Genomic DNA, 25,822 nt, shown 5'->3' on the forward strand with positions numbered 1-25,822 from the left:
AGTCCAATGGAAACAAATGTTTTTGCAGGTTCTTAGAGAAAGGAAAAACAGGGAAAATGGAAGTCTCACTTTGCATCGGTCATGAAAACAGTAAAGAAAGATGGAGAGAGAGTGGCCTGTATCTAAAGCTGAGTGGTTACATGCCACTCACAGTGTGGAAACTTCAGCTGAGAACTTTGTCAGGCACAAAATTGCCTCAAATCTTCTTTGCTGGTACCAAGAGTATGCTTAGGCAGGCTGTTCCCAGTCTTTCCCGTTGGTGCTGCTCCCCCTTCATGGTATTTAAGTGTTTTCTGGGTCCCAGACCGAAACCCAAAGGTCCCTTTTTCCCTACGAGTGATGGTGCCGTTCCTTCTTTGGCTCCCTGTCTTTTTTTTTTGTTTTTCTGTCTTTTTTGCCCTTTTTTTTTTTCCCCCTCTGGTTTATTGGGTATGTTTACAGACTGGTAGGACAGAGAAGAGCATGGCCTTGAATGAGTAGTGTACGGTGCTCTAGCTGCCCTTGGAGTCCTTTTCTGTATAGTAGGAGACATGGGTTTTCTCCTGAGGCAGAGAAGGGAATTGTAGCAACGTCTTCCGCATCCTGGTTTCTGGACTTCAAGTAGAAGTCACTAACACCAAATTTATATTGTTATTAATAAAGATTAATGAAATAAAAATTGGTGTGCCATACATTTCAGTGGTTTATAGTTGATGAACTGTTGGTTATTTTCCATGGGTGTTGCTTTGCCGTTAGAAGATACAATTTTATTACAGTCTTTTATAATAATATGTCCTTCATTGATGGCAAAGGTCGCGTTCCATGGAAAAGTCTTCCAAATGAAAGCCCAATCTATCAGAGTCTCAGTAATACTTTTTAAAAAAAAATCTGGGAAAGGACATTTCAGAGGAAGTTCTCTTCAGTGAAGCAGAGACCAAGACATATCAGTGACTTGAGAAATAAAATTATTTTCCTTATTTTCCGGAAGTCTTATATTCAGCCACAAATGGCCATCTTCTGTGATCTTTCACCGGGGTTTTGTCATACTATTAAGTCTGCATTTTTAGTCTTAATGTCTGTGAGGTAAAGACAGATACCTATTTTATGGTCTAGTTGCTTAATGCACCAAGTTGTAGGTGCCCGAATTCCCTCTTCGTCATGCTAAGTCTACCAAGTTGCAGTGCAGTGCCGTGCTATCTATGGGAAGCAACATAAATTCAAAGAAGTATTAACATTCATCTTGGAAAGAGCTAGGAGATGCACCTAAACCTCAAAGCTTCTGTTTACCTAAAACAGAAGTTTAGAGTGTATATGTGCAGGCATGGATGCACACATGAGCACAGTTGTGTGTGCATGCATGTAAAAAAATGACCGTACCTCCTGCATTTTTGTTAATCCTGGAGGAATCTGGTCCCTCTGTATTAAAACAAACCTTGTTTGGCAGCTAAAAATAAAAAAAATAATAAAAAAAATTAAGTAAACCTAATTAATTTAATCAAAGAAACCTCTTTACTATTGCTGATGTCCTAAAATTCTTACTATAATCGGCATCGATGCTGGCAGTGCAGCACCATGACCAGAGGTGGACAGGGTGTGTCAACTGACCAGTGCTTGTCAGGTGAACTTGAAAGGTGGTTGTTGAACTGCAGTAGCAGAAGGAACCTCTCCAGGAGTATCAGGAAAACATTTTTCAAGAGCACTAGATCTCTTCCTAGTATATGTGTTCTATGTATGCAAAAATAACTATGTACGTTATTAAAATATAATAACATGTATTTCTGGTTTTTGTTTTCTCCATAGGTATGGGAAAATTGTATCCACAAAGGCAATTCTTGACAAAAACACAAATCAGTGCAAAGGTACGTGCAAAACATCCACCCTGTGAGTTCATTGTCTGTTTGAATGATTGACTGGTGGCTTGACTGCCAAGGCTTTGGCTCCAACTGTGCAATCAACATAATGTACGGTATATTACAAACATATTTAATAATGCCAAAGCTTTGAGTTGTGTTTCCAGTAACATTGCTCATTAATTTTTTTCATTAACAAACAAAATGAAAATCACAAATCAGAACAAGTATCAAATTGCTTCAGCAGAAAAGTAAATTACCTTCTAACCACATAGTGCTGTCTGATTTGAATGATATCATCAGTGATGCAAATTGATTTCCTATATAAAAATGAGAAACCTTTGGGAAAAGTTTCCCAAGCAAAACCTGGTTTAATTTTTCTATTTTTGTGAAGTCTTGGACTACGCTATTGGAAGAAGAAAATATTCTTTGACACAAATAGATCCACAAGTTGTGATACCAAGATATAAAAATGATTCCTCTTCTAGTTTTATGTTCTTAATTTGTCTGCTGATGTATGAAAACCTTTTTTTATTGAAATATAACAAGTTTCGTGTGTGTGTGTATAGCTATATTTGCGTAGATAAATATTGACTAACACGTCTAGTAGTATCTCAGGACTAGAATTGTTTTTCATTTACCACTGTGAAGAGCCATCAAGTCTATGGGGGAGAAGCTCTACTTTAAAATTACTCTGTAACTTTACACTAGTGGTATACAGAATCTTTTCGAGTAATGAGATCTAGTAGAGTGTGGGGTTCTGATAAGAAGCACATTCTGGACAGCATGTCTATATGAGTTATTAAAAAGAAAAAGCATTGCAGTACAGGCATATCTAATGAGTGGCCAGATAGGGTGTGAAGAGAAGAAGCAGAGGAAGACAGCTGGGGAAATTATGAGGTGGGGAAAAAATCCTGCTATCTGTACCAAAGATGTTCTTGTAGTTTGTGGAAGGGTGTGCCTTTACCTATTGCCTGCCACAGCAGCATTCATTAACCATTCAAGAGAAAAGTAGGCTGGAAGACTGCAGTTCTAGTCTTAGAAAACTACACCAACCTGATCGGTCGTGGGCCATCATCAGAAGTGGCACTGCCATGCATTTGCTTTTGCCTGAAGATGTTTTTCCTTTCCTTGGAGCACTGTTCCAGCAGACTTCTGATAACATTGCTCTGTCTGTATTTCTTTGAATATTACACCAGGAACAAAACCTGGTTCGTTTTTTTTTTTGTTGGTTTTTTTGTTTGTTTGTTTTGATTGTATTATGTAGTATTCCTTGTGGGAAGAGGGGCTGGGCCAAGCGCAAAGCCCTGGCAAGGTGGCTGGGGGGACACAGAGGTGAGTGCTGCAGTTTCAAAGCCAGGAGGTGATGGACGTGCCTGATGCTGGCTGCCGTGTGGCCAGGAGATTTGAGTTTTGGAGGCAAGGTGCAGCACGGGGAGCTGTAGGGAGAGGAGGACTTGCAGCATGATGGGGCTACAAAGGGGCTGAGTGGATCAAATGGGCTCTGAGCTGGTTTAACAAGAACGAAGAGTGCTGCGGTGGGATAGGAAGGGCTTTGGGTTAGGAACACTTGGGGATAGGGCTCTGGGGCAGGATGGAGTTGGGGCTTTAGTCCTAGGAGAGCTGGAGGAGCCTGAGCCGCTGATGTGAGGGATGAAAAATAAGAAGTCTGTGATCAGGTAGGTTGGGGTTACCCTGGGCCACTCTTCATGTCTTACACTCCAACTGAGACCTTTCTTTGGGGACGGGGACATGTAGGTCCTTGTCTCCCTTTCCACTGCCATGCAAGACTGAGGTGTTCTCTGTTCTCTCATGTGTCAACTCCATCCTTTTTTCATCTTTTTTTCTGAAATTTGTCCATCTGAAATGGCAACACAAATCAAGCAGATGGAGTTGGGTTTGAACTGGGCTGTGTGTTGAATAATGAGATGAAGTCCATGGGAGAGAGAAATGTATTTGTTTCTGCTGATCTTGGTTGTCTGAGACCACTGTGTTGTCAGTGTAGGTGCTTCATCTGGGTGCCTAAAGGTTGGTGGAGAGAATCTGGGGGAAGCATGCTCGATGATTGTTCTTAACTTTTTGTTTTGTTTTTAAATGCATGTTTGACTGGTAACCACTCCACAAACGTGGTGCCATGTGATCAGAACTTCCTTCTGTCCCCATTGCCAGCGGTAGACAAGGAAAGGAATGGACCTGTTTGTGAAACACAAAATGTGAAGTGAAAAGATTGTAAAGAATATGAATGGTAGAGAAAGGTAACGAATTTAGAGAAATGGTAGAGAAACGGTAATGAATTTAGAGGAAGAAAAACATCTGGGTTTGGTGTTCTTTATATTGTAGCTTTGAGATTATTGTGGTGGGGGCCATATAACAGTGAGTTGGAATTTTGTAAAAGTTTGCTTTCACGCTGTTGTATTACACTGTAGGGCAGAGATATTTATTTGTATTTTCAAAGATGGATCTTTATGACATAAGTGGTGCCATTAAAAGATCGTAAACATAATTGGATTTATTAACAGTATGCTTTGTGGCATAAAAAGAATAGATGTTTTGCTGCTTTAAATGCTGTGTACAATTTCCTTCCTCTTCAGTAAGGCTGCCAAAAAAAAAAAAAAAAAAAAAAAAAGAGCTTCCCAGGAATCAGAAGTGGAAGGGACCTGAAGAGGTCAGCTGGTCCTTTCCTCTGCCTGGGGGCAGGATCAGCTCTAACCCACTGCTGCGGGGTGTTTCTGTAACCTGCGCTCAAAGGCCTCCAGCGGTGGAGATTCCTTGAGCTCCTCCGGCAATCTGTGACAGCGCTTTCTCTCCTCACTATAATGAAGTGTTTCCTAATGTCTAACCCAAATCTCCCTTGATGCAGTTTAAGCCTATTGCTTCTTTTCTTATCCTCAGTGGACATGCAGAACAGTTTATTCCTTTCCTCTTTGCAGCAAACGTATATTTGAAGACTGCTTTTCCTTAGACTAAACACTGGTCCTTTCACTTTTCCTTAAAGGCAATTTGTTTTAAGTTTCTGATTATATTGCACTTCCCTGGTGTCTCTCTAATGAGCTCACTTCTTTCTTGAAGTCCTTAGAGCCAGGGGTCAGGATGTCAGAGACAGGATGTCAGACGGCCTAAATCTTACCATTTTCAATAGTGTGGAGAGGTTATTTCATTTGTCTTCTCTGTGGTCACATGGCTCTCCTCTTTGTTGATATATCCATGTAAATAGCTATGTATATTTAAAATATAGATACATTTCTGAGGCACAGGGAGTTGCATGAGAACAACAGAGCTGATTTATGCTAAGAGATTCTCTGCAGCCCACGGTTCTGTTATTCTTTTCTCCAGCACTGCTGCCAGCCAGGCATTCCTTATTGTGTGCTTTGCTCTGTGCTGTTGATTATTCCCTCCTAAGGCTAGTACTTTTCATTTGTCTGTATTGAATTTTATCCTATTTTTTTCCTGGCTACTCCTTAATTTGCTAAGATTATTCTCAAATCTTAAGTCTCCAGAGTGCTTGCAGCACTTACCTCTTTAGTATCCTCTTCACAGTTAATAAATGATTTCTCTAATCCACTGGACAAGATAATTTGGAAAAGATTGAATAATAACAGACCTGGGGAAGACTTTTGAGGAAACCCTCTCAGTACACTCGGTAGTGCAACACTGAGCCACTGAGTACTTCTTTTTTAAATTGGATCTGCTAATCAGTTTGGCACCTACATCACAGCAGCTTTAGCTAGATCGTATTTCTCCCATCTGCTCAAGTTATGAGCGACAACCAAGGTTTAACTAAAATACATAGTTCTTACCTATCCGTAAGACTAGTTACCTACTTCTAGACGGAAGTATAATGTGACATTATTTGTTCTTGCTAGATCCATGCTGCATGGTACTAATCACCTGTTACCTTTGAGGGTCTGTGAATGGATTTATATGACTCTAAGATTTTTCCAGAAGTTGAAAGTCTCTCTAATACACTGGGGCCTACATCCGTTCCTTTAAAACAAACAAACAAACAAAAAACAAACAAAAAGCAAAAAAACCAGGTGATTTGTTTGCTCCTTTCCAGTCTTCTGGATCTCACTCACCTTCCAGAAAGTATGAGATATCTTGTTAAATGAAGACATCATCCTGTGATGTGTATCCAATGCAGTAGGGTGGATTAAATTCAAGGAGATGATAGAAGTTATCACGATTGGAGATTTCAGAATCTATTTGTGCCATTTGTGTGTTGACCAAGGTATAGAGTAGAGCTGAAAGTTAATATAGCAAAGAAATTATTTCAAATACCCCATGCAACAGCAGGTCTGTTAAAACAGGTTGCTGCTTAGCAAGAAGTGTTAGATTTCCTCTTGGAAAAATGAGGAAAACACTCTGCAATGGACTTTAAGTCATTCTCCAGTATTCCTCAGATTTTTAAAAAGATACCCGGCTACATTCCTGTCGTGCTAAGGAATAGTGTTATCTGAGGATTTCTCCCTGGTATGAATTAAGCAGTCAGGTCTAAAGTAATCATATATGCTGCAAGGGAGTTCACTGGGGAAACCTTTTGACGTAACCTCTCATTTTCAGATTGCTCTTTGTTGGTGGCATAACTGCTAAGTTAGGCAGAGGAGAAGCAACAGTCACCCCATAATAGAACAATATATAAAACAAAATAAGCACAGTCATGACAAAATGGCCAGAAATCACTGAACAAAGCAGGGAACAATAACATATGGAGAATAATGAAAAACAGACACATGATTCATTCAGATGTTCAAACACAAAAACCCTAATGAACAAGTCAGAGAGTTTTGGCTGCTTTTGCTTTTTCTCTTTCCCTCCCCTCTTTCCCTCTCCCCCTTGTGCATTTCCCTTCTGGGTCTACTGTATTTGCTAATTTAAAAAGTAGGGGAAATGAAATAAAAGAAACCATTCAAGAGAAGCGTTAATCTGAAACGCGTAGACTCTTCTCTTTCCAGCCCTCGCCCCCCACCCTCTCCAGACTGGCTTGCCTTTGATAGACCTACATGCTTAGAGCCGAGGGAATGAGTAATGGTTGTTTCACAGCACAGTTTCCATACCTCATAGCAATGGAATACAGAACAGTTAATCTGCCAAATACACAAGCCCATTTCTTAGAGTATGAATTACTGTCATCTGCATCTACCCTTGCAGACACTTTAATTGCATGCATGCAGATTTACTTCCTGGTTTAATCAGGAGCTCGTACGATTTTGAGCATTTTGCTAGGACCTTAGAAGATGGGCACGGGAGAATGACTAAAAGTCCAAAATCCCACCTGTGGGAATTTTTTTAATAAATAAAACCTATGAATCACAGTAATGTGTAGGAGACAAACACTTCAACTGCATATTCTTCATTTTATGTATATTTTTTCAAACCGTGCGTGACTTGATTTGTTGAATAGCAGTGTTTGTCTTAGGAAAGAAATGTGCCTAACACGATGAGGGGAACTATAGAGCCTCTATTTATAATTTTAATATTTCATTATGGCATTTTTCTTGTTGAGAAATGTTAGCAATGATCTATTCATTTTTAAAATAGGAAAACTGGGGATGCAGATACACAGTCATTAGGATTGCAGTGGGTTTATGGTAAAAAAATGCCATGAGGTCATCTTTGTTAACCCACCATATATCACATGCAATTTTATTTCTCCATTTGCCTTGCTGTTTTTAGACCAGGACTTAAAATTTACCATGACCTATTTTATAAATTGAGAGTTTATTTGTGTAACAAAAATGGGATAACTGGAGGCTTACTATAAGTGTTGGAGATAATTGGAATGGCATGATAAAGTGGTGCTTCATATCTCCCAAAAGGAGTCTGTCCTGCCTTGTGTCAATGGTGCTACTCATCTGCTTAAGTTCACCAGCATCCCTAAGTACCCTAATGCATTGGAGCTTAATGAGCTGGAGGCTTCTGCTCTGGTGTTCTGATAAACAAAGCTTATAAGCATATAGTAGATATACCTTGGTGTGTATGTTAGACAAAATACTTTCATAACTTTAAATTTTAGAAAGTAATTTTTTTGCACATATTCTATGAAGACTAAGGGTTATTTGTGATCATATGAAATTATGCATTTTCGATTTATATTTATTAATTTCTATTCCTATTATACTTGAGATGGCACAATTTGGTTGTGACTAGCAACGTGAAGCAAGTTTATATAAAATAATAAGCTAGTGAAGAAAGAGCTAAGCTGCATGGAAAGCTATTTAGTTAATAAATTTTATTTATTGGGAATAAGCTCAAATTGCAATAACTGTGCTGTGTTATTTATGATTCTCAGAATTGCCATTTTGAGCGAGAGAAAAAATCCAGCCAAGTAGGTCTGTGCCTGATCACAGACTGTAAACTGTTCACACTAGGAGGGCATGCACAGCGTGCTTCAAGGGGAAATGGATCTTGTAGAAAGTAAATAATTTGTAAAACAGACTTATTTAATTTTGAAACTCTAGACTTGTGTAACAAATAAATCAATCCTATTTTCGATGCTGGCATAGACAATAGATGTGGTGATTTTTTGTGCATTAGTTTTGTTTGTTTGTTTGCATTTCTTTTTTTGGGGGGGGGTGGGGTGGGGGGGTGGTGTCTTTTTTTTGATCCACTACAAACTTTTATGTAATCAGTGGCATAACAGTTCACAAGTTATTGAAAGTGTAGCAATATGTAATATTTTAATTCAGCAGGTTTTCTGGCAGTGAGGCGTTTGTGAAGGCTGGATAGATGCTGAGTGTGGGCAGGCACTCAGCAAGATTTATCTATGGCTCTGCTGATCCATTTCACTACTGACCTGTAGCAGCCCAAACCAATCTGGTCCTGGGTCTCTTGAACAGAGTGAACAAACTATGCTGAGTTGTGCCAATTTTGGTTAGCAAGCCAGCTGATAAACCCACATCTCCTGAGTTAGAAGGACAAAGTCTTCAGCAGTGTCACTAAGTCCCCATTTCAAAACAGTAAAAAAAAAACAAAAAAAAAAAAAAAAAAAAAAGGCAAACTTGCCATGCTGTTTTTTGATAACAAGAGATACATTTAAACATCATGAGGTTACTTATTTCAAATTTGTAAGTGTTTGGAGGGGTTTTTTTAGTTTGTTTTCTGTTTCTTGAAACTTTAGTTTCACTCCTGTGTTTTTTATAAGTAAAGGTTGAGGGTTGTTTTCTTTTTTTTTTTTCCCCTGTTTAAATTAAAAAGTGGTATTACTATGTAATCACATGAAACTAGGAGCCCAGTCTTTAGGAAAAATACCTAAAGGAGACATCTGAACACGCTGAAGGCAGGCAAACATCAAAATAAAATGAAAAGAATTGCTAATAAGAAATCATGAGGTTGTTCGCTCACCAGTGAAGTGTTGTAAGTTCACACCCTACCTTATCAAATGCAAGTTTGTTTGATCTGCAGGCTCATGAACTATGATGGTCTGTAAATCTGACCATTTTAAGAGGTCACCAGAAACTAGATGGGGGGGAAAAGAAGTGCATGTGTATATTCAAACATATATATGTAGCTATCCCCCTGAACTTACACATGATGTGTTTATGGATGTTTAGGTAACATAAAGAAGCAGTGGCACTCAGTGGGAGTGTGTGATGCTGTTGGGTGGATTATTTTCCTGGCACCTGTTGGGTTGGCCAGCAGGCATTATACGTGTCTTGGCAAATGCGCGAGTGTTTCGCAAAATCTCACTTGAGCTTGGAGGTAGAGATTCTCCTGTTTGTATATTTTTGAATGCTTTCCACATCTGCTGAAGTAAAATAGGAAAGGGTTTGATGAGTCGTGCCGAGCAAGTCATCATAGCTGTAGTGTGCCAGCACTGGCCGCTGCCCTGCCGTGGTGAGGGCTTGGAGACGTACCCGCCTCCATGTCTCCAAAATCTTGCTGCACCTCAGCAAACATTCTTGACTGCATCTAAACAGTGCTCTGTCTCAAGCAAGTCCTCTAAAAATTGCTTATTGAGTTTAAAGCCAGGTCCTCTACAGAGGAAACTCCTTTCTAATTAGTTCCCCAGACACTTTCTTAAACGGCTTCTTTGCAATTAAGGAAAATATTTCCTGGGTCATTATCTTTTCATAAATGAACTCATGGCCTAGCAAATATTTTCTGCAAGGAGACCCAAGATGCTCAAGTATTCTGTGACATATCTAATCTGTGATTATTCTTAATTTACTGCTTCCAAAATTTGCAGGCCCATATCGCTGGCAAATAATTGGTTTAATTTTGTTTCCTTCCAGAGAAATAAAAAAGTAAAATTTCCATTTATACACAGTGATTAATGTTTTGATTCATTGGTCTGTATAAAACTTTGCCAATAGCTTGGCATGCGTTTGAAGTGCATTTTGGGACTGGGTAATGTTAGTAGGCTCTTAGTGGTCTCAGCAGACTTGGAAATATCTATTTCATATCACAGAAGTGAGCAGAAGAGAATTTTTTTTCTCTTTGAACAGCGGCTCATAATCAGTTTTGTTGAAAGCTTACTTGCAATGCGTTGGCTTTTTCAACTGTCTTGCAGAATCACTTTGCTTGAGCTTTTTTTCTCTTATGCCGTATAATCATAGAATCATGATACAGCATCTCAAATCTGTTTGGCCTCCGGTTGCGTGAAGGCAGGTCATCTCTCCCAAAAGCGGTGGTACTCCGCTTGAGAAGTTAGTTTCTCAAAAGTCTCAAGACCTTCAGCACAACAGCTGACCCGTGGAAACCCCTAGACGGGAGACAGTGCCCAGCTTCTTAGTTTTGCTAGAGCCGACTGCATTACACCCTCTCAGAGTATACAGCATATGCAAAACAAATGCTTACTTGATACAGTGACAATTTGATAATAAATCCAATCAACAGACTCTTATTGAACACGGGTACTCAACAGGAACCATTCTGAATCAGATCTGTTAATTATAGCGTGACTTCACTTCTGCAGTATGCCAGCAATCAGAGAAGTCACCGTTTGTATTTTCCCCTATTAGTGCGTTTCCCTGGCTTCTGTTCAGAAGAGTAGAACTCTCTTACCCAAGTGAATTAAGTGAATGTTCTCTTTCTTGGTAGATAATATACTGTGAAAGTAAAACACTGATAGACTGTACCATCATTTTTATTAAATCTGTTTTTCTGAGTATTCGAGGGCTGCCTGTCTGGAGACGGCATAGGATTGCTAGAGTAGGAATATATGTGCAACACAGGAGAAAAATCATAACCTCTGGCAATAAAGATGTAGCTCCCTCAACGCTGAACAAAAAACCCACCCACACCAGTTCTGAAGAAGGAACTGGTGGGCATTATTAATATTACTCCATCTATTTAGGTTATGGTAACCGTACAGCAGTAAAGGTCTAGGTGCTAATTGACGGTACAGAAAACAATTGTACTGTACAAAATTTAATTAAAAGACAACTTTGTCCTATGGACTTTGCAGCCCAGGGCTTTGAAAAAGGGCAGGGTCCACAATTAATTTTACGTACTGTGAGTAATCTTATGACTCTGAATGGAGTTAAGTAACGTTTTTTTAAAATACTGAATTCTCCAAAAAAGAAACCCCCAAACCAGTCTTTCAGCTCTCCTGAGAATAGTCATACATTTGGGTAACATTTAGTGAGTTTTTTCAACCCAGAATGTTTTGAGGAGAGCTAAATTTATATATGAGAAAAGGAGGAGGCCATGTTAGGGGTGGTAGAAACGACTCTCCTACTTGGTGAAACAGTTTTTGTCCGACTGGGTCTTCCTCAGGACCAATGATCGGCTGATGTTTTCTTCCATTAGATGGCAGTGGTGTGATATGTGGTTTATCTGGACCCCCAGATTACAAGTTTCATTAAAAAATTACAAATGGTTCAATTTTTCTTTTCTTTTAAAAAACCATCTCTTAGTTTGGTTTATAATTTCAGAGCCTCCAAGCTTTCAATTTTTTATTCACATAGAATTTTACAACTTGTTGGCCAGTTTCAAGCAAATGTGCCAGAGAACTGGGACTTTCAAATACAACCGAGTTAAAAATTTTCAGAAAACAGACAGTTACGTAGAGTGGAGACTCGGTGCTCCCACAGAAGGAAATGCAGGGTGGGTTTAGTTTTACTCCACCTAAAGTAACCACAGTAAATCACCACTTGCTCATCTATGGTGGAGCCAGAGCTTGTGCTGGTTTTGCCCAACAAGGAATTTAGGAGGGAGGTACGGGTGTTGGAGGGGAGGGTGGAAGCAGTAAGGAACGCTTGGGGTGGGGGGAATTGAGTTACTGCAGCAAGTTGTAGCATCACGGTTGGGACAGGACGTGGGCAGACAGGAAAGACGGGGCTCAAATGTGTAAGGCAACAGGCTTTGTTCACTTCATTGCTCATAGAATAATTTGTTTTATTCTAAACAAAGGAGAACACCGGAAATTTAATTTATGTTTTTTATATGATCTCTATAAAGATCTTTCAGCCACATGCCCTTGTTGCTTGTGGTATTAGTTGTGGTGGTGTTGTTTATTAACTTATTAAATATGGGGCAGTAAACACCGTTTGTTTTTAAATGAATTAAAATGGACTTGTTGCCCTTCATGGCTTTTTATTAATTGAATATTTTTGCTAAGCTGTCTGCTTTCAGAGCAAAGGTTGCTGCCAGGAGATGGGGGTCAATGGGACCACCATTTAAATGCATGTTATCTCTATGTTAATTGCCTGAATATTTAACCAACCAAGCATGTAATTCTGCAGAAAGTAAAGGTTTTTGTGGTCAACCTTTAATCATGAAACAGCAAGAAAAAGTCATGAGTGACCCAGTTTGCCTGAGGTATCTTGGTTGCTCTTGTCAGTCACTTCAGCTCACAGTAAATTGCAGGGTAAATTCCACATAATGGATGGAATGTGTCTTTAAAAAAAGCCCCAAAACCAAGGAAAAATCAGTGTTCAAAATTCTAGTGTTTAATTTTTATTTGTTGCACATTATCCTAGGAGTTATTTCCTTTTTAAAAAAAACTATATTTATTGCTAGTATAGGTAGTTATTAGAGAAAAAACTCATGGAACAGGCATTAAATACGCCTTGAGCTTCGGAGACAGATACATATTTATCAGGTTGGGTGAATGTGAGTTCTTACATCGGAAAGAATTGCATAGCTACTGCTTGCCATGCTCTACTTTCTTGGGCTGTTACCGTAGAGGTGTTAAAATAGTTACACTTAAAGCAGAGGGTCTATGCCATGCAACAAGTCCTTCTGAGGCTGCTGGGATTAATAAGCCTCTGCTTTGTGACTCTGCTGTGTTTTCTCTAGCGTCTAGTCAAAAGACTGAGTTTTTGGAACTTAAAGTATTTGAGATTGCTACCTCTGTTAAATTTGTTTGAATAGAGTCAGTTGGTTCAAAAGTTATGGGGAAGGAGGGGCTGACATATGTAGATATTTCTGCAGTATATTCTTTGCCTTGCTTCTTTCTCCTTTTGTAACAGTTGCTAGAATTCAGTTTGCCTTTTGGAGCAAATATGGACCTGACATTTCTATGGACAGTTCAAAGGGCATCTTTTTATAATGTGAAACTGGAATTGTTTTCTCCCATGTGCATCACTACATTTATCTACATTTAATTTCTTCTGCTGGTTTATTATCCAGTCGCTTAGTTTAATAAGGTCCTTCTGTAGTTCTTCACAGAAGAACTTCTTCTCTCCCCCTGTTTTTTCTCCTGAATAACCTTGTCATCTCACTGCTTAGCCTCCTCTTGTCATTTAGAAACAGGTTATGCAGTATGGGTCCCGGCAAAGCTCCGTGTGGAAGTCCATTGGTGCCATTCCCCTCTTGTAACAAAGACTATGCCCTCTACCCTCTGTTTTTATCTTTTAACCGATTGTTTATCCAAGAACTTTCCCTCTTAAGCCATGGCTGCTTAGTTTCCTGCGAAATCTTTTGTAGGGGCCTTGTCAAATGCCTTTGGAGATCCAAGATCCTGTATTAGCCAGATCACCCTTATCCACAGGCTTGTTGACCTTTTCAAAGAGCTCCAATAGGTCTGTGAGGCAAACCTACAAAAGCCAGGTTAACTCTTTCGACGTACTGTATTTCCATTGATTTTACTCTGCTTCTGTAATTTCTGGTAATTTGACACCAGGTTTACAGACCTGTAGATACCGGGATCTCACCTGGGATCTTTTCAGAATATTGCCGCTACGTGTGCCACCTCCCGGTCCTCAGGTACGAAGTTGGTTTTAGAAAAGAAGCTGCACACCACTTATTAGTGTGTGTAGTCAGCTATTGCGTCCTGGAGCTCTTTTCAAACGGGGAGTGTGAATACCATCTGTTGTTGCAATTTGTTAGTGTTCGCGTTTGTCAATTTGTCCCATAACCTCCTCTGTGGTCATTTCAAATTAAGAGTTGCATCTGTTCTTCTGGGCTTCCTAAGCAGCTGCTCTCTGAAACAGCACCTAAAAATGTGATCTTTGCATTATATCCCATTTTGCCCAATCTGTGTAGGGATAATTAAAGTCCCCTATGAGCGCTGGGCTCGCTTTCTGCCCTTACTGCTTTTCTGCGTCTGCCTCTGCGCGTTGCGGTTGGTGTTGCCATCCTGGCGCGGCAGTCAGGAGTACAGCGGTAGCTCTCCAGTAATGCAGAGTTACTGTTCTTCATGGTTAGGGCTGGGATTTCAGTTCTTGCAGGTTCTGCGTTACTTGCTGCCGTGCTTAGCCTGATCATTTCTCCACCACCAGCACGGCCTACTCTCTCTGCCGTGCACGTTATATCTTAGTGTTATGGCCGTCCGCTCATTGCCTCACTTTCACGGTCTTTGTAATACATGAGCGTTTTCTTACTGTAGTATGTATTCCAGTTCACCCATCTTATTTCTTAGGCTTTGCCTATTTCTTAGGCTACTAGTGTCAGTAAAGACACTAGTAGGGAGCTACTAGTGTTTCAGTTGTGTTGTTGGCACTGTATTTGAGTGGCTCCGTGGTTAGTCTCCATCCCAGTATGACCACTTACATTCTCTGGCCTTTGGTTTTGTTTGCAAGAGGGATAGATCTAGTGATCACCCTGTGATTTTTCTCCAAGGTTACCAACTCCTCCATCTGTTTGCCTGGTGAGAGAGATTGCTGTCACTCCAACCTGCTCCTTCCTTCTGGTTAGCTCCAAGTTCTAGAGGGACATTTTCAATGACAGAAGATGCAAAGTCAGCAGCTCTCAGTGGGGAAGATCCAGCACTGGCTCACATCCTGCTTCACCGCCTGAATGCTGCCTTGAGCTGGCAGCTGCCCTAATGGACTTGGGCCTGCTGTATGACACTGCTGAAATACCCTCTGCAAACCTCTCCCCCCTCTCCCTTAGCAAGATTTGGCTTGATTACTTGGAAGTGATGTCCCTGAAGGTTCAGCTGCTGAATTTCTCTGTCTTATCCAGTCCATCCCATTTTGCTGTCCTGCTCTCAGGAGTCAGAATCTCCTGCTGAAGAGTTGTCTGCACAGCGCACTCAGGTGTGCAGCTCTCCCATGAGGAAGACATAGAAATGATAGTTGGCATAGTAAATTGGGTAATTCCCACCTTAATTTCTTCTCTCTGAGTATTTGGTGGGGTTGTTCCTTCAGCTGCTTTCTCTGCAGGTGACCTGTTTCACCTCCCCTCCGGTTGCTGCTCTAAGGACAAAAGCTACAGTTGTCTCCTCCTTCCATGCAGTCAAACTCATGCTCTTATGGTCTCAGCTTAGTTCTTGGAAACGTTGGGGCTCATCTTATTCAAAGGAGCGTAGAGAGGGATTGGTGGGGAATGGAAGACAGCATTTGAGAGAACATTTACAAAACCAAAACAAAATAGGAAAGGCACTGACTATGAAGAAATTGGTGTCTGGTATTAGCGGGCGGGGGGGGAAGCGTGCACAGTGCTGGCAGCAAGAATAAGTGAGGGTAAACGGGCCGTGATTAAATGACGGGTGAAATACGGGTGAGAGTTTCTGACCCCCAAAGCAGCAAAGTTTTGGCACAGGAGGCAGAGCAAGCTCAGTTTTTATAACAGGAGTTGTGGCATGAGGCTACCTGAAAGTGGGGTGAGGGTTCAGTGACCAACTTCTTGTCCAAACGCATGCACTTATGTCATAGAGTTCTCCTGTTGTGAGTTCAGAGCCAGGCAAGTATGGTCAGATGTAGCTTTTTAGTGCATTTCCTTCAACTGCTACAATAATCTAAACAGCTGCAACTCCACGAGGAGCGCTGGGGAGGGAGCAGGGAGATGTACTCTCTTTAGGGCTGCTCTCTTTGGGGCCATTGCAGCCACTGTGGGAGCTGGGCTCCCGTGGGCGCTGGCTCAGGGCTTTTGGGGCTGGGGCACTCTCCAGTGCTCTCTGCTGCCCTTTTAAACAAGCCTGGCCCTGGAGGATGCCTCCGGGCGCGGGTCCTGGCTCTCGGGCTGAAGGGGGACCCAGCAATCTCTCTTGCCCTTACCCAGGCTGACTGACTGTGTTGGGGTGCACGGGGGTGGGGGGGGTGGGGGAGTTGCGATGGTTTGCTGAAATGCTGGGGAGCAGGAGGCAGAGGAGTGAAGTGTGGCTGCATTATGGTTCATCTGCTTGCGAATTACGTCCGTGCTTGCCAGTGTGAGGCCTAGAAAATGTCTGTAGGTTTGCACGTTAAAGAAAATAGAATAATTCCAAAATGGGTTTTGTCAAATTAACCTTCAAAAGCCCAGCAAGGTGAGCTCGCTGTGTTTTGGGAGTGAGGATAAGGCAGAGGAATGGCTATGAAATGCTCCCCTATTATTTTAACTGAAAGTTGAGACTATCACTCAGTCATTTCATATTAATAAAGCTTATAAGAAAATGGGATTTTCAGATTATGATTTTAAAGCCCCGTGTTCCCACTGTGTTTTAGGGAAGAGTGGAAGCACATGTTGCCCACAGGACTAAGTGAAACCAGACATTTCATTTCAGTTTAGACAGTCTTTACTGACACTCTGCTCCTGGGTTTGGCATTCTTGGAAGGGAGAAGAGAAGTGGAATGTAAAAGGGGAGAAACTTTCCAGTCAACATTTGGTTTGAATTTACATATAACTTTAAAAAAGAAAGGAAAAAAGGAAAAAAAGTACCATTACAGTTCCAGTGTTGGTCCACTTTAACCTCAGAAACACCAGCTGGTCTGTAAACCTCCTGTACACCTTTCATTCTATATGCTGCATCAATGTCTCTGCATTGTTATTTTATCCTGGTAAATAAAGATTTAAATGGAGAAAACTTTGCAACAGGGAAATGTTTGGATTGGCATATAGAGAAGTGTGCTTCTTTATTTATTTTACTTATTTATCTTATAAATTAGACAGCTCCCCACATTCCTTCAGAAAACAGAAATAAGATCTAATATTATAGCTTATCTCCTCTCTAGTAGAGGTCCTTGCTGTAGATTGCAGATCTTGTCTGTACTATTCAAGGCACTGTAAGAAAATCTCTGAGTTGGGGTGAAGAAGGCCTTCAATTTTAAGACCTCAGTTTCCCTGTGATAACACTGCAGAGCAGTGTTATCAAGGAGCTTGTGATATCTATATATCTATATACAAATAGATATAGATATATAATATGTGTATATGTGTGTTGAACTACTTTATTAGAAGTTGATGTATCAGTCCATCTCATATAATACCTTGCATCATTATAATGCAAGAATTGACAATTGTGAGCATTTAAATGTAAGTTATATAAGTCACAATTCATAAATAATAACTAAAAATATAATTTTGGTCTAGTGATAAACTTTCCTAGAAAGAGCAATTTAGTTACCGATCACAAGATTGGCGTTGACATTTTAAGTTGACAATAGGGTTCAACTCATTAACGTTTCCATTTTGCTGTGTCCTTTACCCTGCCTTCTGAATTTTCTGAATATAGAAAGGGTCACCTTAGGATGTGTAGACTTAGCATTAGATGTGTGCTAAAGCTCAGTACTGAAGAAGACCTTGAGTTTCACTAAAATCAATCTTCTTCATAAAACGTGTGTCAGCTCTGATGTAACCTTGTGCTTCAAAGTTCATTTTAGGACAAAGGATGCGTAAGCTCACTATTATAGGACCCACAAATGCTACTGTTTATACTGAGCCCTACACCTCGGTATTTTGTTTTATAGTACTGTTAGAAATATCGCAGGCCTGAGGATATATTTGAAAAGCTTCCCCTCTCTTTTGTGATGATGTAAACGTAGTGTTCCCAGGTCTGATGCGCTTGGAATGAATGTGATCATTACGGCTAGACTGCACGTCAAAAATATTTTCTCCATTATTTCAGTGAAACCCTGACTACATGCTTAAGATGGTAGCCTCAAGGAGTAGGTATAGCACTCACTTGGAGAGGACGTTACGCTCCTGATATTTATGTTGGCTGGCCTGCATGCTTGTGTTAAACATAGCCTATTTGGATCTTTTGGATCACTTTTCAGATTTGGGGCTGAATCTTCAAATATTTGTCAACTGCTCTCAAAAGTGAGACACAGAGGTGTGCAATGTATTATGCTTACATGCCTCAAAACCTATGGTACTTTTGGGAAAACAATATATTGCTCCTCTTGATAAATGCTTACTTGTTCTGCTTGCACTACTGCACCTGAAGCACTACTGCACCTGAATCACGCCCTGTGATTCGAGTACATTTAGTGGATTATCTTGTTGTGCAGTTCTGCAGACTCTTACTTCTATGTGTATGAGCGTGAATACCCCCTTTAATTATTGAATGGGACTGCAAGATGAGTAAGAACTTCTGGAAAGCTCAGAGTTAATGCAGAAGAGAAGAGGACCTTTTACTTTGCAAGCTTCTGGGAGGAAAGAAGGTATTTTACACCAACTGGCAAAGAGCTTACAGGGCACACTTCCAAACCTTCAGAAAAAGTTTCCCACAAAGACTTTTTTTTTTTTTTTTTTAAAGTCATGCTGCAGGAATTAAGTTGGAGATATCACTGACCGAAAGGACATTTTTTCTGAATGAGCCGAGAACCAAAGGAAATGACTCCGGGGTTTGAAATCCTTTTATTTCCTCTGTGGAAGATATCTGTGCAGCTGAAACGAACCATTCTGGCTGGCATCAAGCCAAACTTTATGGGAACTGAGATTAGGAAGTTCTATGGTCAAAATAGCCATTGAACAAATTGCTTCCAGTTTAAAGCATCAAATTTCCTGATAAAGCTACAGCGTTTAACCCTTCCTTTTTTTTCACTTGGGTGAACGACCTGCCTGTTATTAGGCACAGACTGTTTATCCAGTTGTGGTCCCTGCAGTACTCTCAGAATTGCCTGCAAAGCATTTGCTGATTTTTACTTTTATGTGAGATAGGCAGAGCAAAACCCAGAAAATTGTTCGAACAGGTTTGGGTGATGTTTCCCACTTAAAATAGCAGGAAAACTGCTACGAACAAGAAATCAGATTGCCAACTGCACTGTGGCATTTTCGTCTTGCAGCCCTTTTTGAAGGCATGCTTTGTTTTGTTTTATGGTGGGGTTAGCTGGCTTGCTTGGCCTTCGTGAACTAAATGAAGAGGGAGCAGCAATAGCAGTCGTGCCTCGGAACTGCCATATTTACTCCAGAAAGTGCTAAAAAACCAGCGTGCTGTGACTAGAGCACCAAGCCTGGCCTCTGAATGCTGTGGCATAGCCTAGCTAATCTCCAAAGTAACAAAATACTTGAATTAGAAGGAGGAAATTCTATGTTTTTCTTTATGGGTTTCTTTCCCTGTTGCCTTCAAACTGTTTTGCCTGTGGTAGGTAAGGACATGCTAAGGAAAGCCCGGAAGGGTGGCAAAGAGAGTCGGTGCTGGAATTGGGAGCAAAGTCCAGGTGTGCTGACGCGTCCTTACCCCGCTGTGCTTGGGACTACGTTGAGCCAACCACTTCTGCCACCTCCCTGTGTGCCCGTCCCCTCGTGCACATGCCCATGTCTTTTCCATGTGGGCAGTGCTTCAAAGCAGAGCTTGTCCGATGTGGGTGTAGGCTGTGTTTCGGGCAGTTACTGAAGAGGATGTTGGTAATTGTACTGCAGTCTTGGAGATGTGACAGGATGTGGCCTCATCCGCTCTTTCTGTCCCCACCAGCACTGTTGTATTCCCCAAAGTGTATATGCCTTTGTGCATACTTTGTATATCATGCATTAATGCCTTTGCGCAACCTAAATTTAAAAGCCCTAAATATTAGGCAGGTGTTTCCATCATTTCACTTGAGAGACTTATTCCCGAAATAATAAAACTCATTATTAGTAAGGTTTTTTTCTTTATACTCAGCCTAAATTTTGCTTTTCCTAATTTAATCCCACTACTCTTCATTATCCCTCCTCCCCTACCTCTGGGCACCACACTAATTAATTCATCTCCCTCTCTGGTTTTTGCTTTTTACCCTTCAATATTATAGTTCAATGTTAAAATGCATTCCTCTTTTCTTGTATTTACTCAGCCCAACAGATATATTTTAGCTCCAGCAATCTTTCCTTGTAAAACTGTTCCTGCTGACCTCTCTTCAATGTTATTGTTCATCAGTGAAAAAACCCTCTAGTTTGTTTACAAATTGCTGGTATCAAAGTGATCAGAACAAGATGCATTACCCCAGGTAAGTGTGTGAGTGACATTATAAACTGGGAATTTATAAATCAGTGCCCTTAAACCATTTTTGTTTGCTTTCTCTTGGGCTTTTTTTTTTTTTTTTTTTGAGGGAGATTGATCATAGTTTTTATGATCAGATTTGAAATCAAACCAGAGTCTGACACTTCTTAAATGTACTTAGGAAGTCCTATTTAATAAAGATTCTGGGCATAGGTGATTTTAATAATTTGATGATTTTTGAAATGTGTTATATATGTGGGTGACCTGGCATGAACCTTTCAGAAGTCTCAGTTTGCATGTCTCTCCTTTTCAATAAGCACTATTTCTGGAATGATTTCTAAACGTTGTGAAGGCCATTCTTTCCTATTCTACCCTTTGTTGGTAATGTGAATAATCAGCCTCTCTGTTCCTTAATGACATTCTCTCATGTATTTGTAGACAGCTATCACATCTGCCCTCCCTCATTTTTTTTTTCCTTTGAGTATTGTCTGTATATTGTCTGAGTATTATGATATAATATATTATGGCAAAATATCGTCTGAGTATTATGCCTATTGTCTAGGCGTAATATGCCAGTGCAGGTAAACTGAAGCTAGTCACTAATGAAACAAATGCTTAGTCTGTCATTAGTCATCTGAATCTTGACCAAACCATCATTACTTCTCTTCCTTCTTCCGAAAAGGGCACCTAGGATAATTTTTCCATTTAAAAGTCTGCCCTTCAGTTACAAAGGGAGCACAGTACCATCACATATTACCAATCATCTTAAAAATAAACAAAAAAAACCCCAAACAAAAAACCCAAGCCCAAGTCCCAGACGATGAGCAAGTAAAGGCTGGAAAGCGCATATCCTTGTCATGTGGCAAATATGGTATAAACCACCACAAAAAGTGGGAAATATGTGAGCTTTGCCTGGAAAAAAGAAATTACTTATTAGAGACTGTCTGTTAGGATACATTGGCCAACTCCTTCTGCAGAAAGTCCTGTAAATTATCATTTAAAATTTCCACAGGGCTTTATTTTTCTGTTAATCATTCGATCAAAATATTATCTGTGGTTTTCTGTCACCTGAAAAAGAGGAAATCCTCTCTGGACCATGTTCCCATGGAAGATTGATTTGGAGGAAGGGCCAAGCTGTGTGAAAGCGGTGATGATACTACTTGGCCTGAGGAAAATTGCTGTAAGCCAATAATAAATGTGAAGCAGAAAAATTAAGAATAAGGACTACTCTGAAAGGGTAGTCTGAATTCATGCATTTTTAGTCCTTACCTTAGAGATGATGGAAGACTCCTAATTCGTGCAACAGGAGCCACTAGTAAGCTCAAACTGGAGAACTGTCAGGAATGATGGACTACTGTTAGCTTGAGAGGTTATAGTTAATAGGCATGTGAAGCGATTTTGCAGTGTCTGTATTTAAATGGCTCAGCAATAGGACTAAATTATTAATAGCCAGAACTTTTATTCCTTAAAATAGTTTAATGGATTTAAGATCTCCTCACAGGAGGTCTGTTAGTCTATTTTGAGATCCTTTCATGGAAACTGAAGCTACAGGAGGAGGGAGGGAGAGGTTGTGTTTTATCCACAGTCACAGAGGGGCATGTTGGCAAAGCTAGGATTAAACTTTCTGAGTTTTCTTTGCTGTCCCATGTGCATGTCACAAAACTCTTTGCAAGTGTCTCCAGGAAGTAAAGAATTCATAAAAACCATTTAGACAAGAAAAAAGCCTGTCTTAATTGGTGTAATTAAGAAAACCAAAACACCGGAGCCCTGGCAAGTGAAATATAATTATTGAATGATAAATATATAGTCTGCATTTAAAATCCCGTGCAGTAAAACTGAGTTTAAAAATGGAGATGGCCCCTTTAATTCCATGTTTTTCGTATTGCACGATTGTAGGAAATGTACTGATTTCTGGCCACGCAAGCTACTAGAATTACTATGCAAATTCCAAATTTATCTACTTAAAAATATGCAGCAGCGTCCCTCATGCAGATGATAACTACAATGACTCAGGTAAATAAAAATGTAGTAGTAGTGCTGGATAAACACTCAGATATGTTCCCATGCATATGCTTTTCAATTGGTAATGAGTTTATTGTGGCCATACATCTTTGTCATTCTTCATTAGTATTTTTACGCAGTGACTTTCACTGCTGTCAATGTTCATGGAAAGTACCGTTTAGAATAGTGTGAGACATGTTTTAGTCTTGGGCAGAGCAGAGTATTCCAGCAGTATTGGCCATCAGAAAGCAGAAGCCTGGTCACAGTACTTTGCTATTTTAAATTTAAACTCTATGAGCTCAGCACTTTGTTTTGTCCAGAGAGAATCAGATGAACTGCTGAATGTAATGTTACACAATGGCAGGTTTTTGATAGTTAAAAAAAAAAATCAGACAACTGTATTTGCTTTTTAAATGATTGACTGGAATGCCGATGTTGTTCCTGGAAAAGCTTAAATATAGATGTATATGTGATGTAAGAAAGGACATAAAACTTCATATTTAAGTAGGCTGCTTTCTTGCCTAATCATATCACTGAGTTTGAAATAGTGTTGTCATAACAAATTGCTATAAATTATTTATTATAAATATATGATTTTTACAGCTCACCTCATTTTTTTAAAAAATGCGTTGTTTTGAACTGGACATTTCTGGAGGGCTGAGCTTGAAGAAATTTGTAATAAAAATTCTGGTGAAATATTGGTGCTTATTCATTTACAGATATGGCAATACATTTTTCTGATTTGTAAACACTTTTGAAAAATCTTGAGTTTTCATTTGAACATTTGGTAGTAAAAACAATCATTCTGTAAAGTGTTGATTTCCTGGGTGGTTTAAATCACCACAGGTGGCTGTTTTGCACGTGGGAAATACTCTAGCTGTGTAACTGTTGTGACTGAATGTGGGAGGTATAAACTCTTAACCTACGAGTATCTTCTTATCAGACCTATCTTTTCAAAAGTGCAGAGTTTGCAGCAGTTCCCATCAGTCTAACTTTAGTTTCTCCCTTCTTCTCCCTCCTCCTTTTTCTTTTTCCTTTTTTTTTTTGTAACTCTCGATCTGATTTCCTAATCTATTGTTGCAAGCAAAGCTAACACACACAAATCCCACGGGCATCTCTCTCCCCACATTTACGGCTTCTAAATTGCTATTCCTTGACTGATAACTCTTTTCTTGAAACCGCTCAGGCAGAGGTATTGCCAGTGGAAATCAAGAGTCGTTCTTCCAATGTCAGTTACTACGTTGCCGTGAAACTTGTTTGGTAGCAGTGAGCCCCTCGGTTCTCGGAGGTGTAAGATCTTGCAGAAGGATCGAGTAGAGCTGGTGTTGCCACCTTTCATAGTAAAGGATTAGAAGTGACAGCCAGCTCTTCCCTTGACTGACTTAAACAATCGCTATCAAAATGAGTATAGTCATGCTGCATTCAGTCATGTTGTGCAGTAATATATGCTAACGCCAGTAAAGGGATAGAGGAGAGGGTGTTTTATATTCATTGGGCTATGTAATTGGGAATCTGCTAGTCACGTGTCTCCCATGCTGTTATTTCCAGTAATATTCTTCATGTCGAAGCTTGTTCCAAATGTCTGAAGTACTGGGGAAAGGGGGATGAAATTCTCTTCGCGGCACTTTCCACATATTATTTTTGAGTGACAGGTTGCTTAACTTCTCTGTGCTTCAGTGTTTCCCCATCTGGTATAAATGAGGATTATCTTTCTATCTTGCATTCCTCCATGGCTTGCATTGCTGAAGTAGCAGACTGCCTCACAGTCTTGAATGCATTTGATCTCCCAACACCCCAGGATGTTGCGGAAGTACCATTAATGCCATTTTACAGAATTTTAAAGATTCTGTAGAATGAAATGTGGTAGAGCAGATTTTCCAGGTCAGTGTTTGCCATGAGACCTTTTTCCCCCTGACCGTATGTAATACCCGGAGAAGGTGGAGGATCTTGTAAGTAACATCTGCTTTTTTTTGTCCTCCTGGGTGAACGTGTCAGTTGGGTAGTTGAGTTGGTTAACTCTGAACCTATTGCCTATCTTAGCCAAGGTAGGCCCTACTTACATTATAATCAGGACAGTCTTTCAGGAAATAGGCTGTGACCCTGACCACAGCAATGGTATTTCTCAATGAGCTGTAGGGATTCCTAATCTGATTAGAGCTGGGTGGCTGAAGGTGGTGTTTGCACAATAGCCTAGGCACTGCATTTCCTGGACTAAAGAAGACCAAGACCAGAGAATGAACATAACCTTCCTTTTTATCTGGGGGATAGTGCCCAGTGTAAGGATGGAAAGTGTTTCCGTAAATGACCAGGTAATGTTTAAAATATACTCAATCTTGTGTTTAACATGGATTTAATAATTAATAATGTAAACCACGTGTATGGTAAAGTAAGTGTCTTGAATTTGGCATGCAACACTGACATGTTCTACAGCACCAGAGGGACTCATGTTGGTATTACAAACTTACAGGAGAGATTGTTGTCTTTGCGGTTGAAGTTGATGCCTTTCTTTCCCAAGCAAATTATCTGGGGTAAAGTGTACATGGGAATGAACTTGCCCTGATTCTCGTAGCAAGCTGTGAAGGAGCTGGGGGGAAGGAGTCCCAAGGAAAGCGAGGACTGTCCTGAGAAGTGTTGGAGATGCTCCCAGTTCTGTGGGGAAACAGGATCTGCGCTCGAGCTCAGCCTTGCAGCCCTCTTTTTTCCTTTAACCAGCAGATTGCCAGGGTAAACGCGTTTGCTCTGGGACACTGCAAGACAGGACAAAGTCCCAGTACAAGTTGTGATCAGATGGTTTCCCAAACTCTCTGTACAATAATATCATTAGGAGGCACAGGTCCTAATTCAGTATTGCCAGCGTCTTTTATTTCCTAATGCGTGGGGATGGTTCAGGACAGTAGCCCTCCACACTTGTTCCTCTTTTCTCCCTTCTGTCAGCGCTCTCAGCAGGGAACAGGTACTATGACTTGGTCTTAGTCTTTCATTTCCAGAGCTTCGTGATGTATGGGACACGTGCCTCTTGACGATACCTGTACTTTCTTGGCACTCCTCAGATTTGCCCACAAAATCGAAATTAGAGAAATCTATTTGACTGCTTAGCGCATGCTTGCATTTGCAGGGGCTATTTGCTCTGTGTTAGTGCAGAACATTCTGGTATATGCGTTTGTATAGACAGATTTATTTTGGTTTTTTACAAAGCCTAGGAGAGATTTTGGTATTGCCCAGGTTGTAGTACTGGGGCTTACACCTGTTACTGTTGCATTGCCCAAAGTGCATCCAAAAGAAGGTGCTCTAGTTCAGGGATCGCTGTTTTTGTCCTTGCTCAGGGTGACGCACACACACATCTGCGTCTCCTGTGGTGTCCGCACGGGGTGATCCCAGGGCACGGAAGGGTGAGTGTTTTCAAGGCCCCAATTTACTACTAAGGCTTTTCAGCATGTGTGCTGTGGGCTGGTGGTCAGCCTTCATTTCCTCCCTTCTGCTAGAGCCAAGG

At 40.5% G+C, this 25,822-nt stretch overlaps 1 protein-coding gene across 7 annotated transcripts in view; it reads left to right on the plus strand.

The window, feature by feature from the left end:
- Positions 1–25,822, plus strand: part of RBMS3 (RNA binding motif single stranded interacting protein 3) — a 723,228-nt gene that overhangs the window by 393,383 nt on the left and 304,023 nt on the right. For all 7 annotated transcript variants that reach the window (XM_075493193.1, XM_075493195.1, XM_075493194.1 and 4 more), the window contains one exon: positions 1,780–1,838. In XM_075493193.1, coding sequence (XP_075349308.1) covers positions 1,780–1,838 — 59 coding nt within the window. The remainder of the gene's footprint in view (positions 1–1,779; positions 1,839–25,822) is intronic.

Source organism: Mycteria americana, chromosome 2 (assembly GCF_035582795.1).
Source record: "Mycteria americana isolate JAX WOST 10 ecotype Jacksonville Zoo and Gardens chromosome 2, USCA_MyAme_1.0, whole genome shotgun sequence".
Taxonomy (NCBI): domain Eukaryota; kingdom Metazoa; phylum Chordata; class Aves; order Ciconiiformes; family Ciconiidae; genus Mycteria; species Mycteria americana.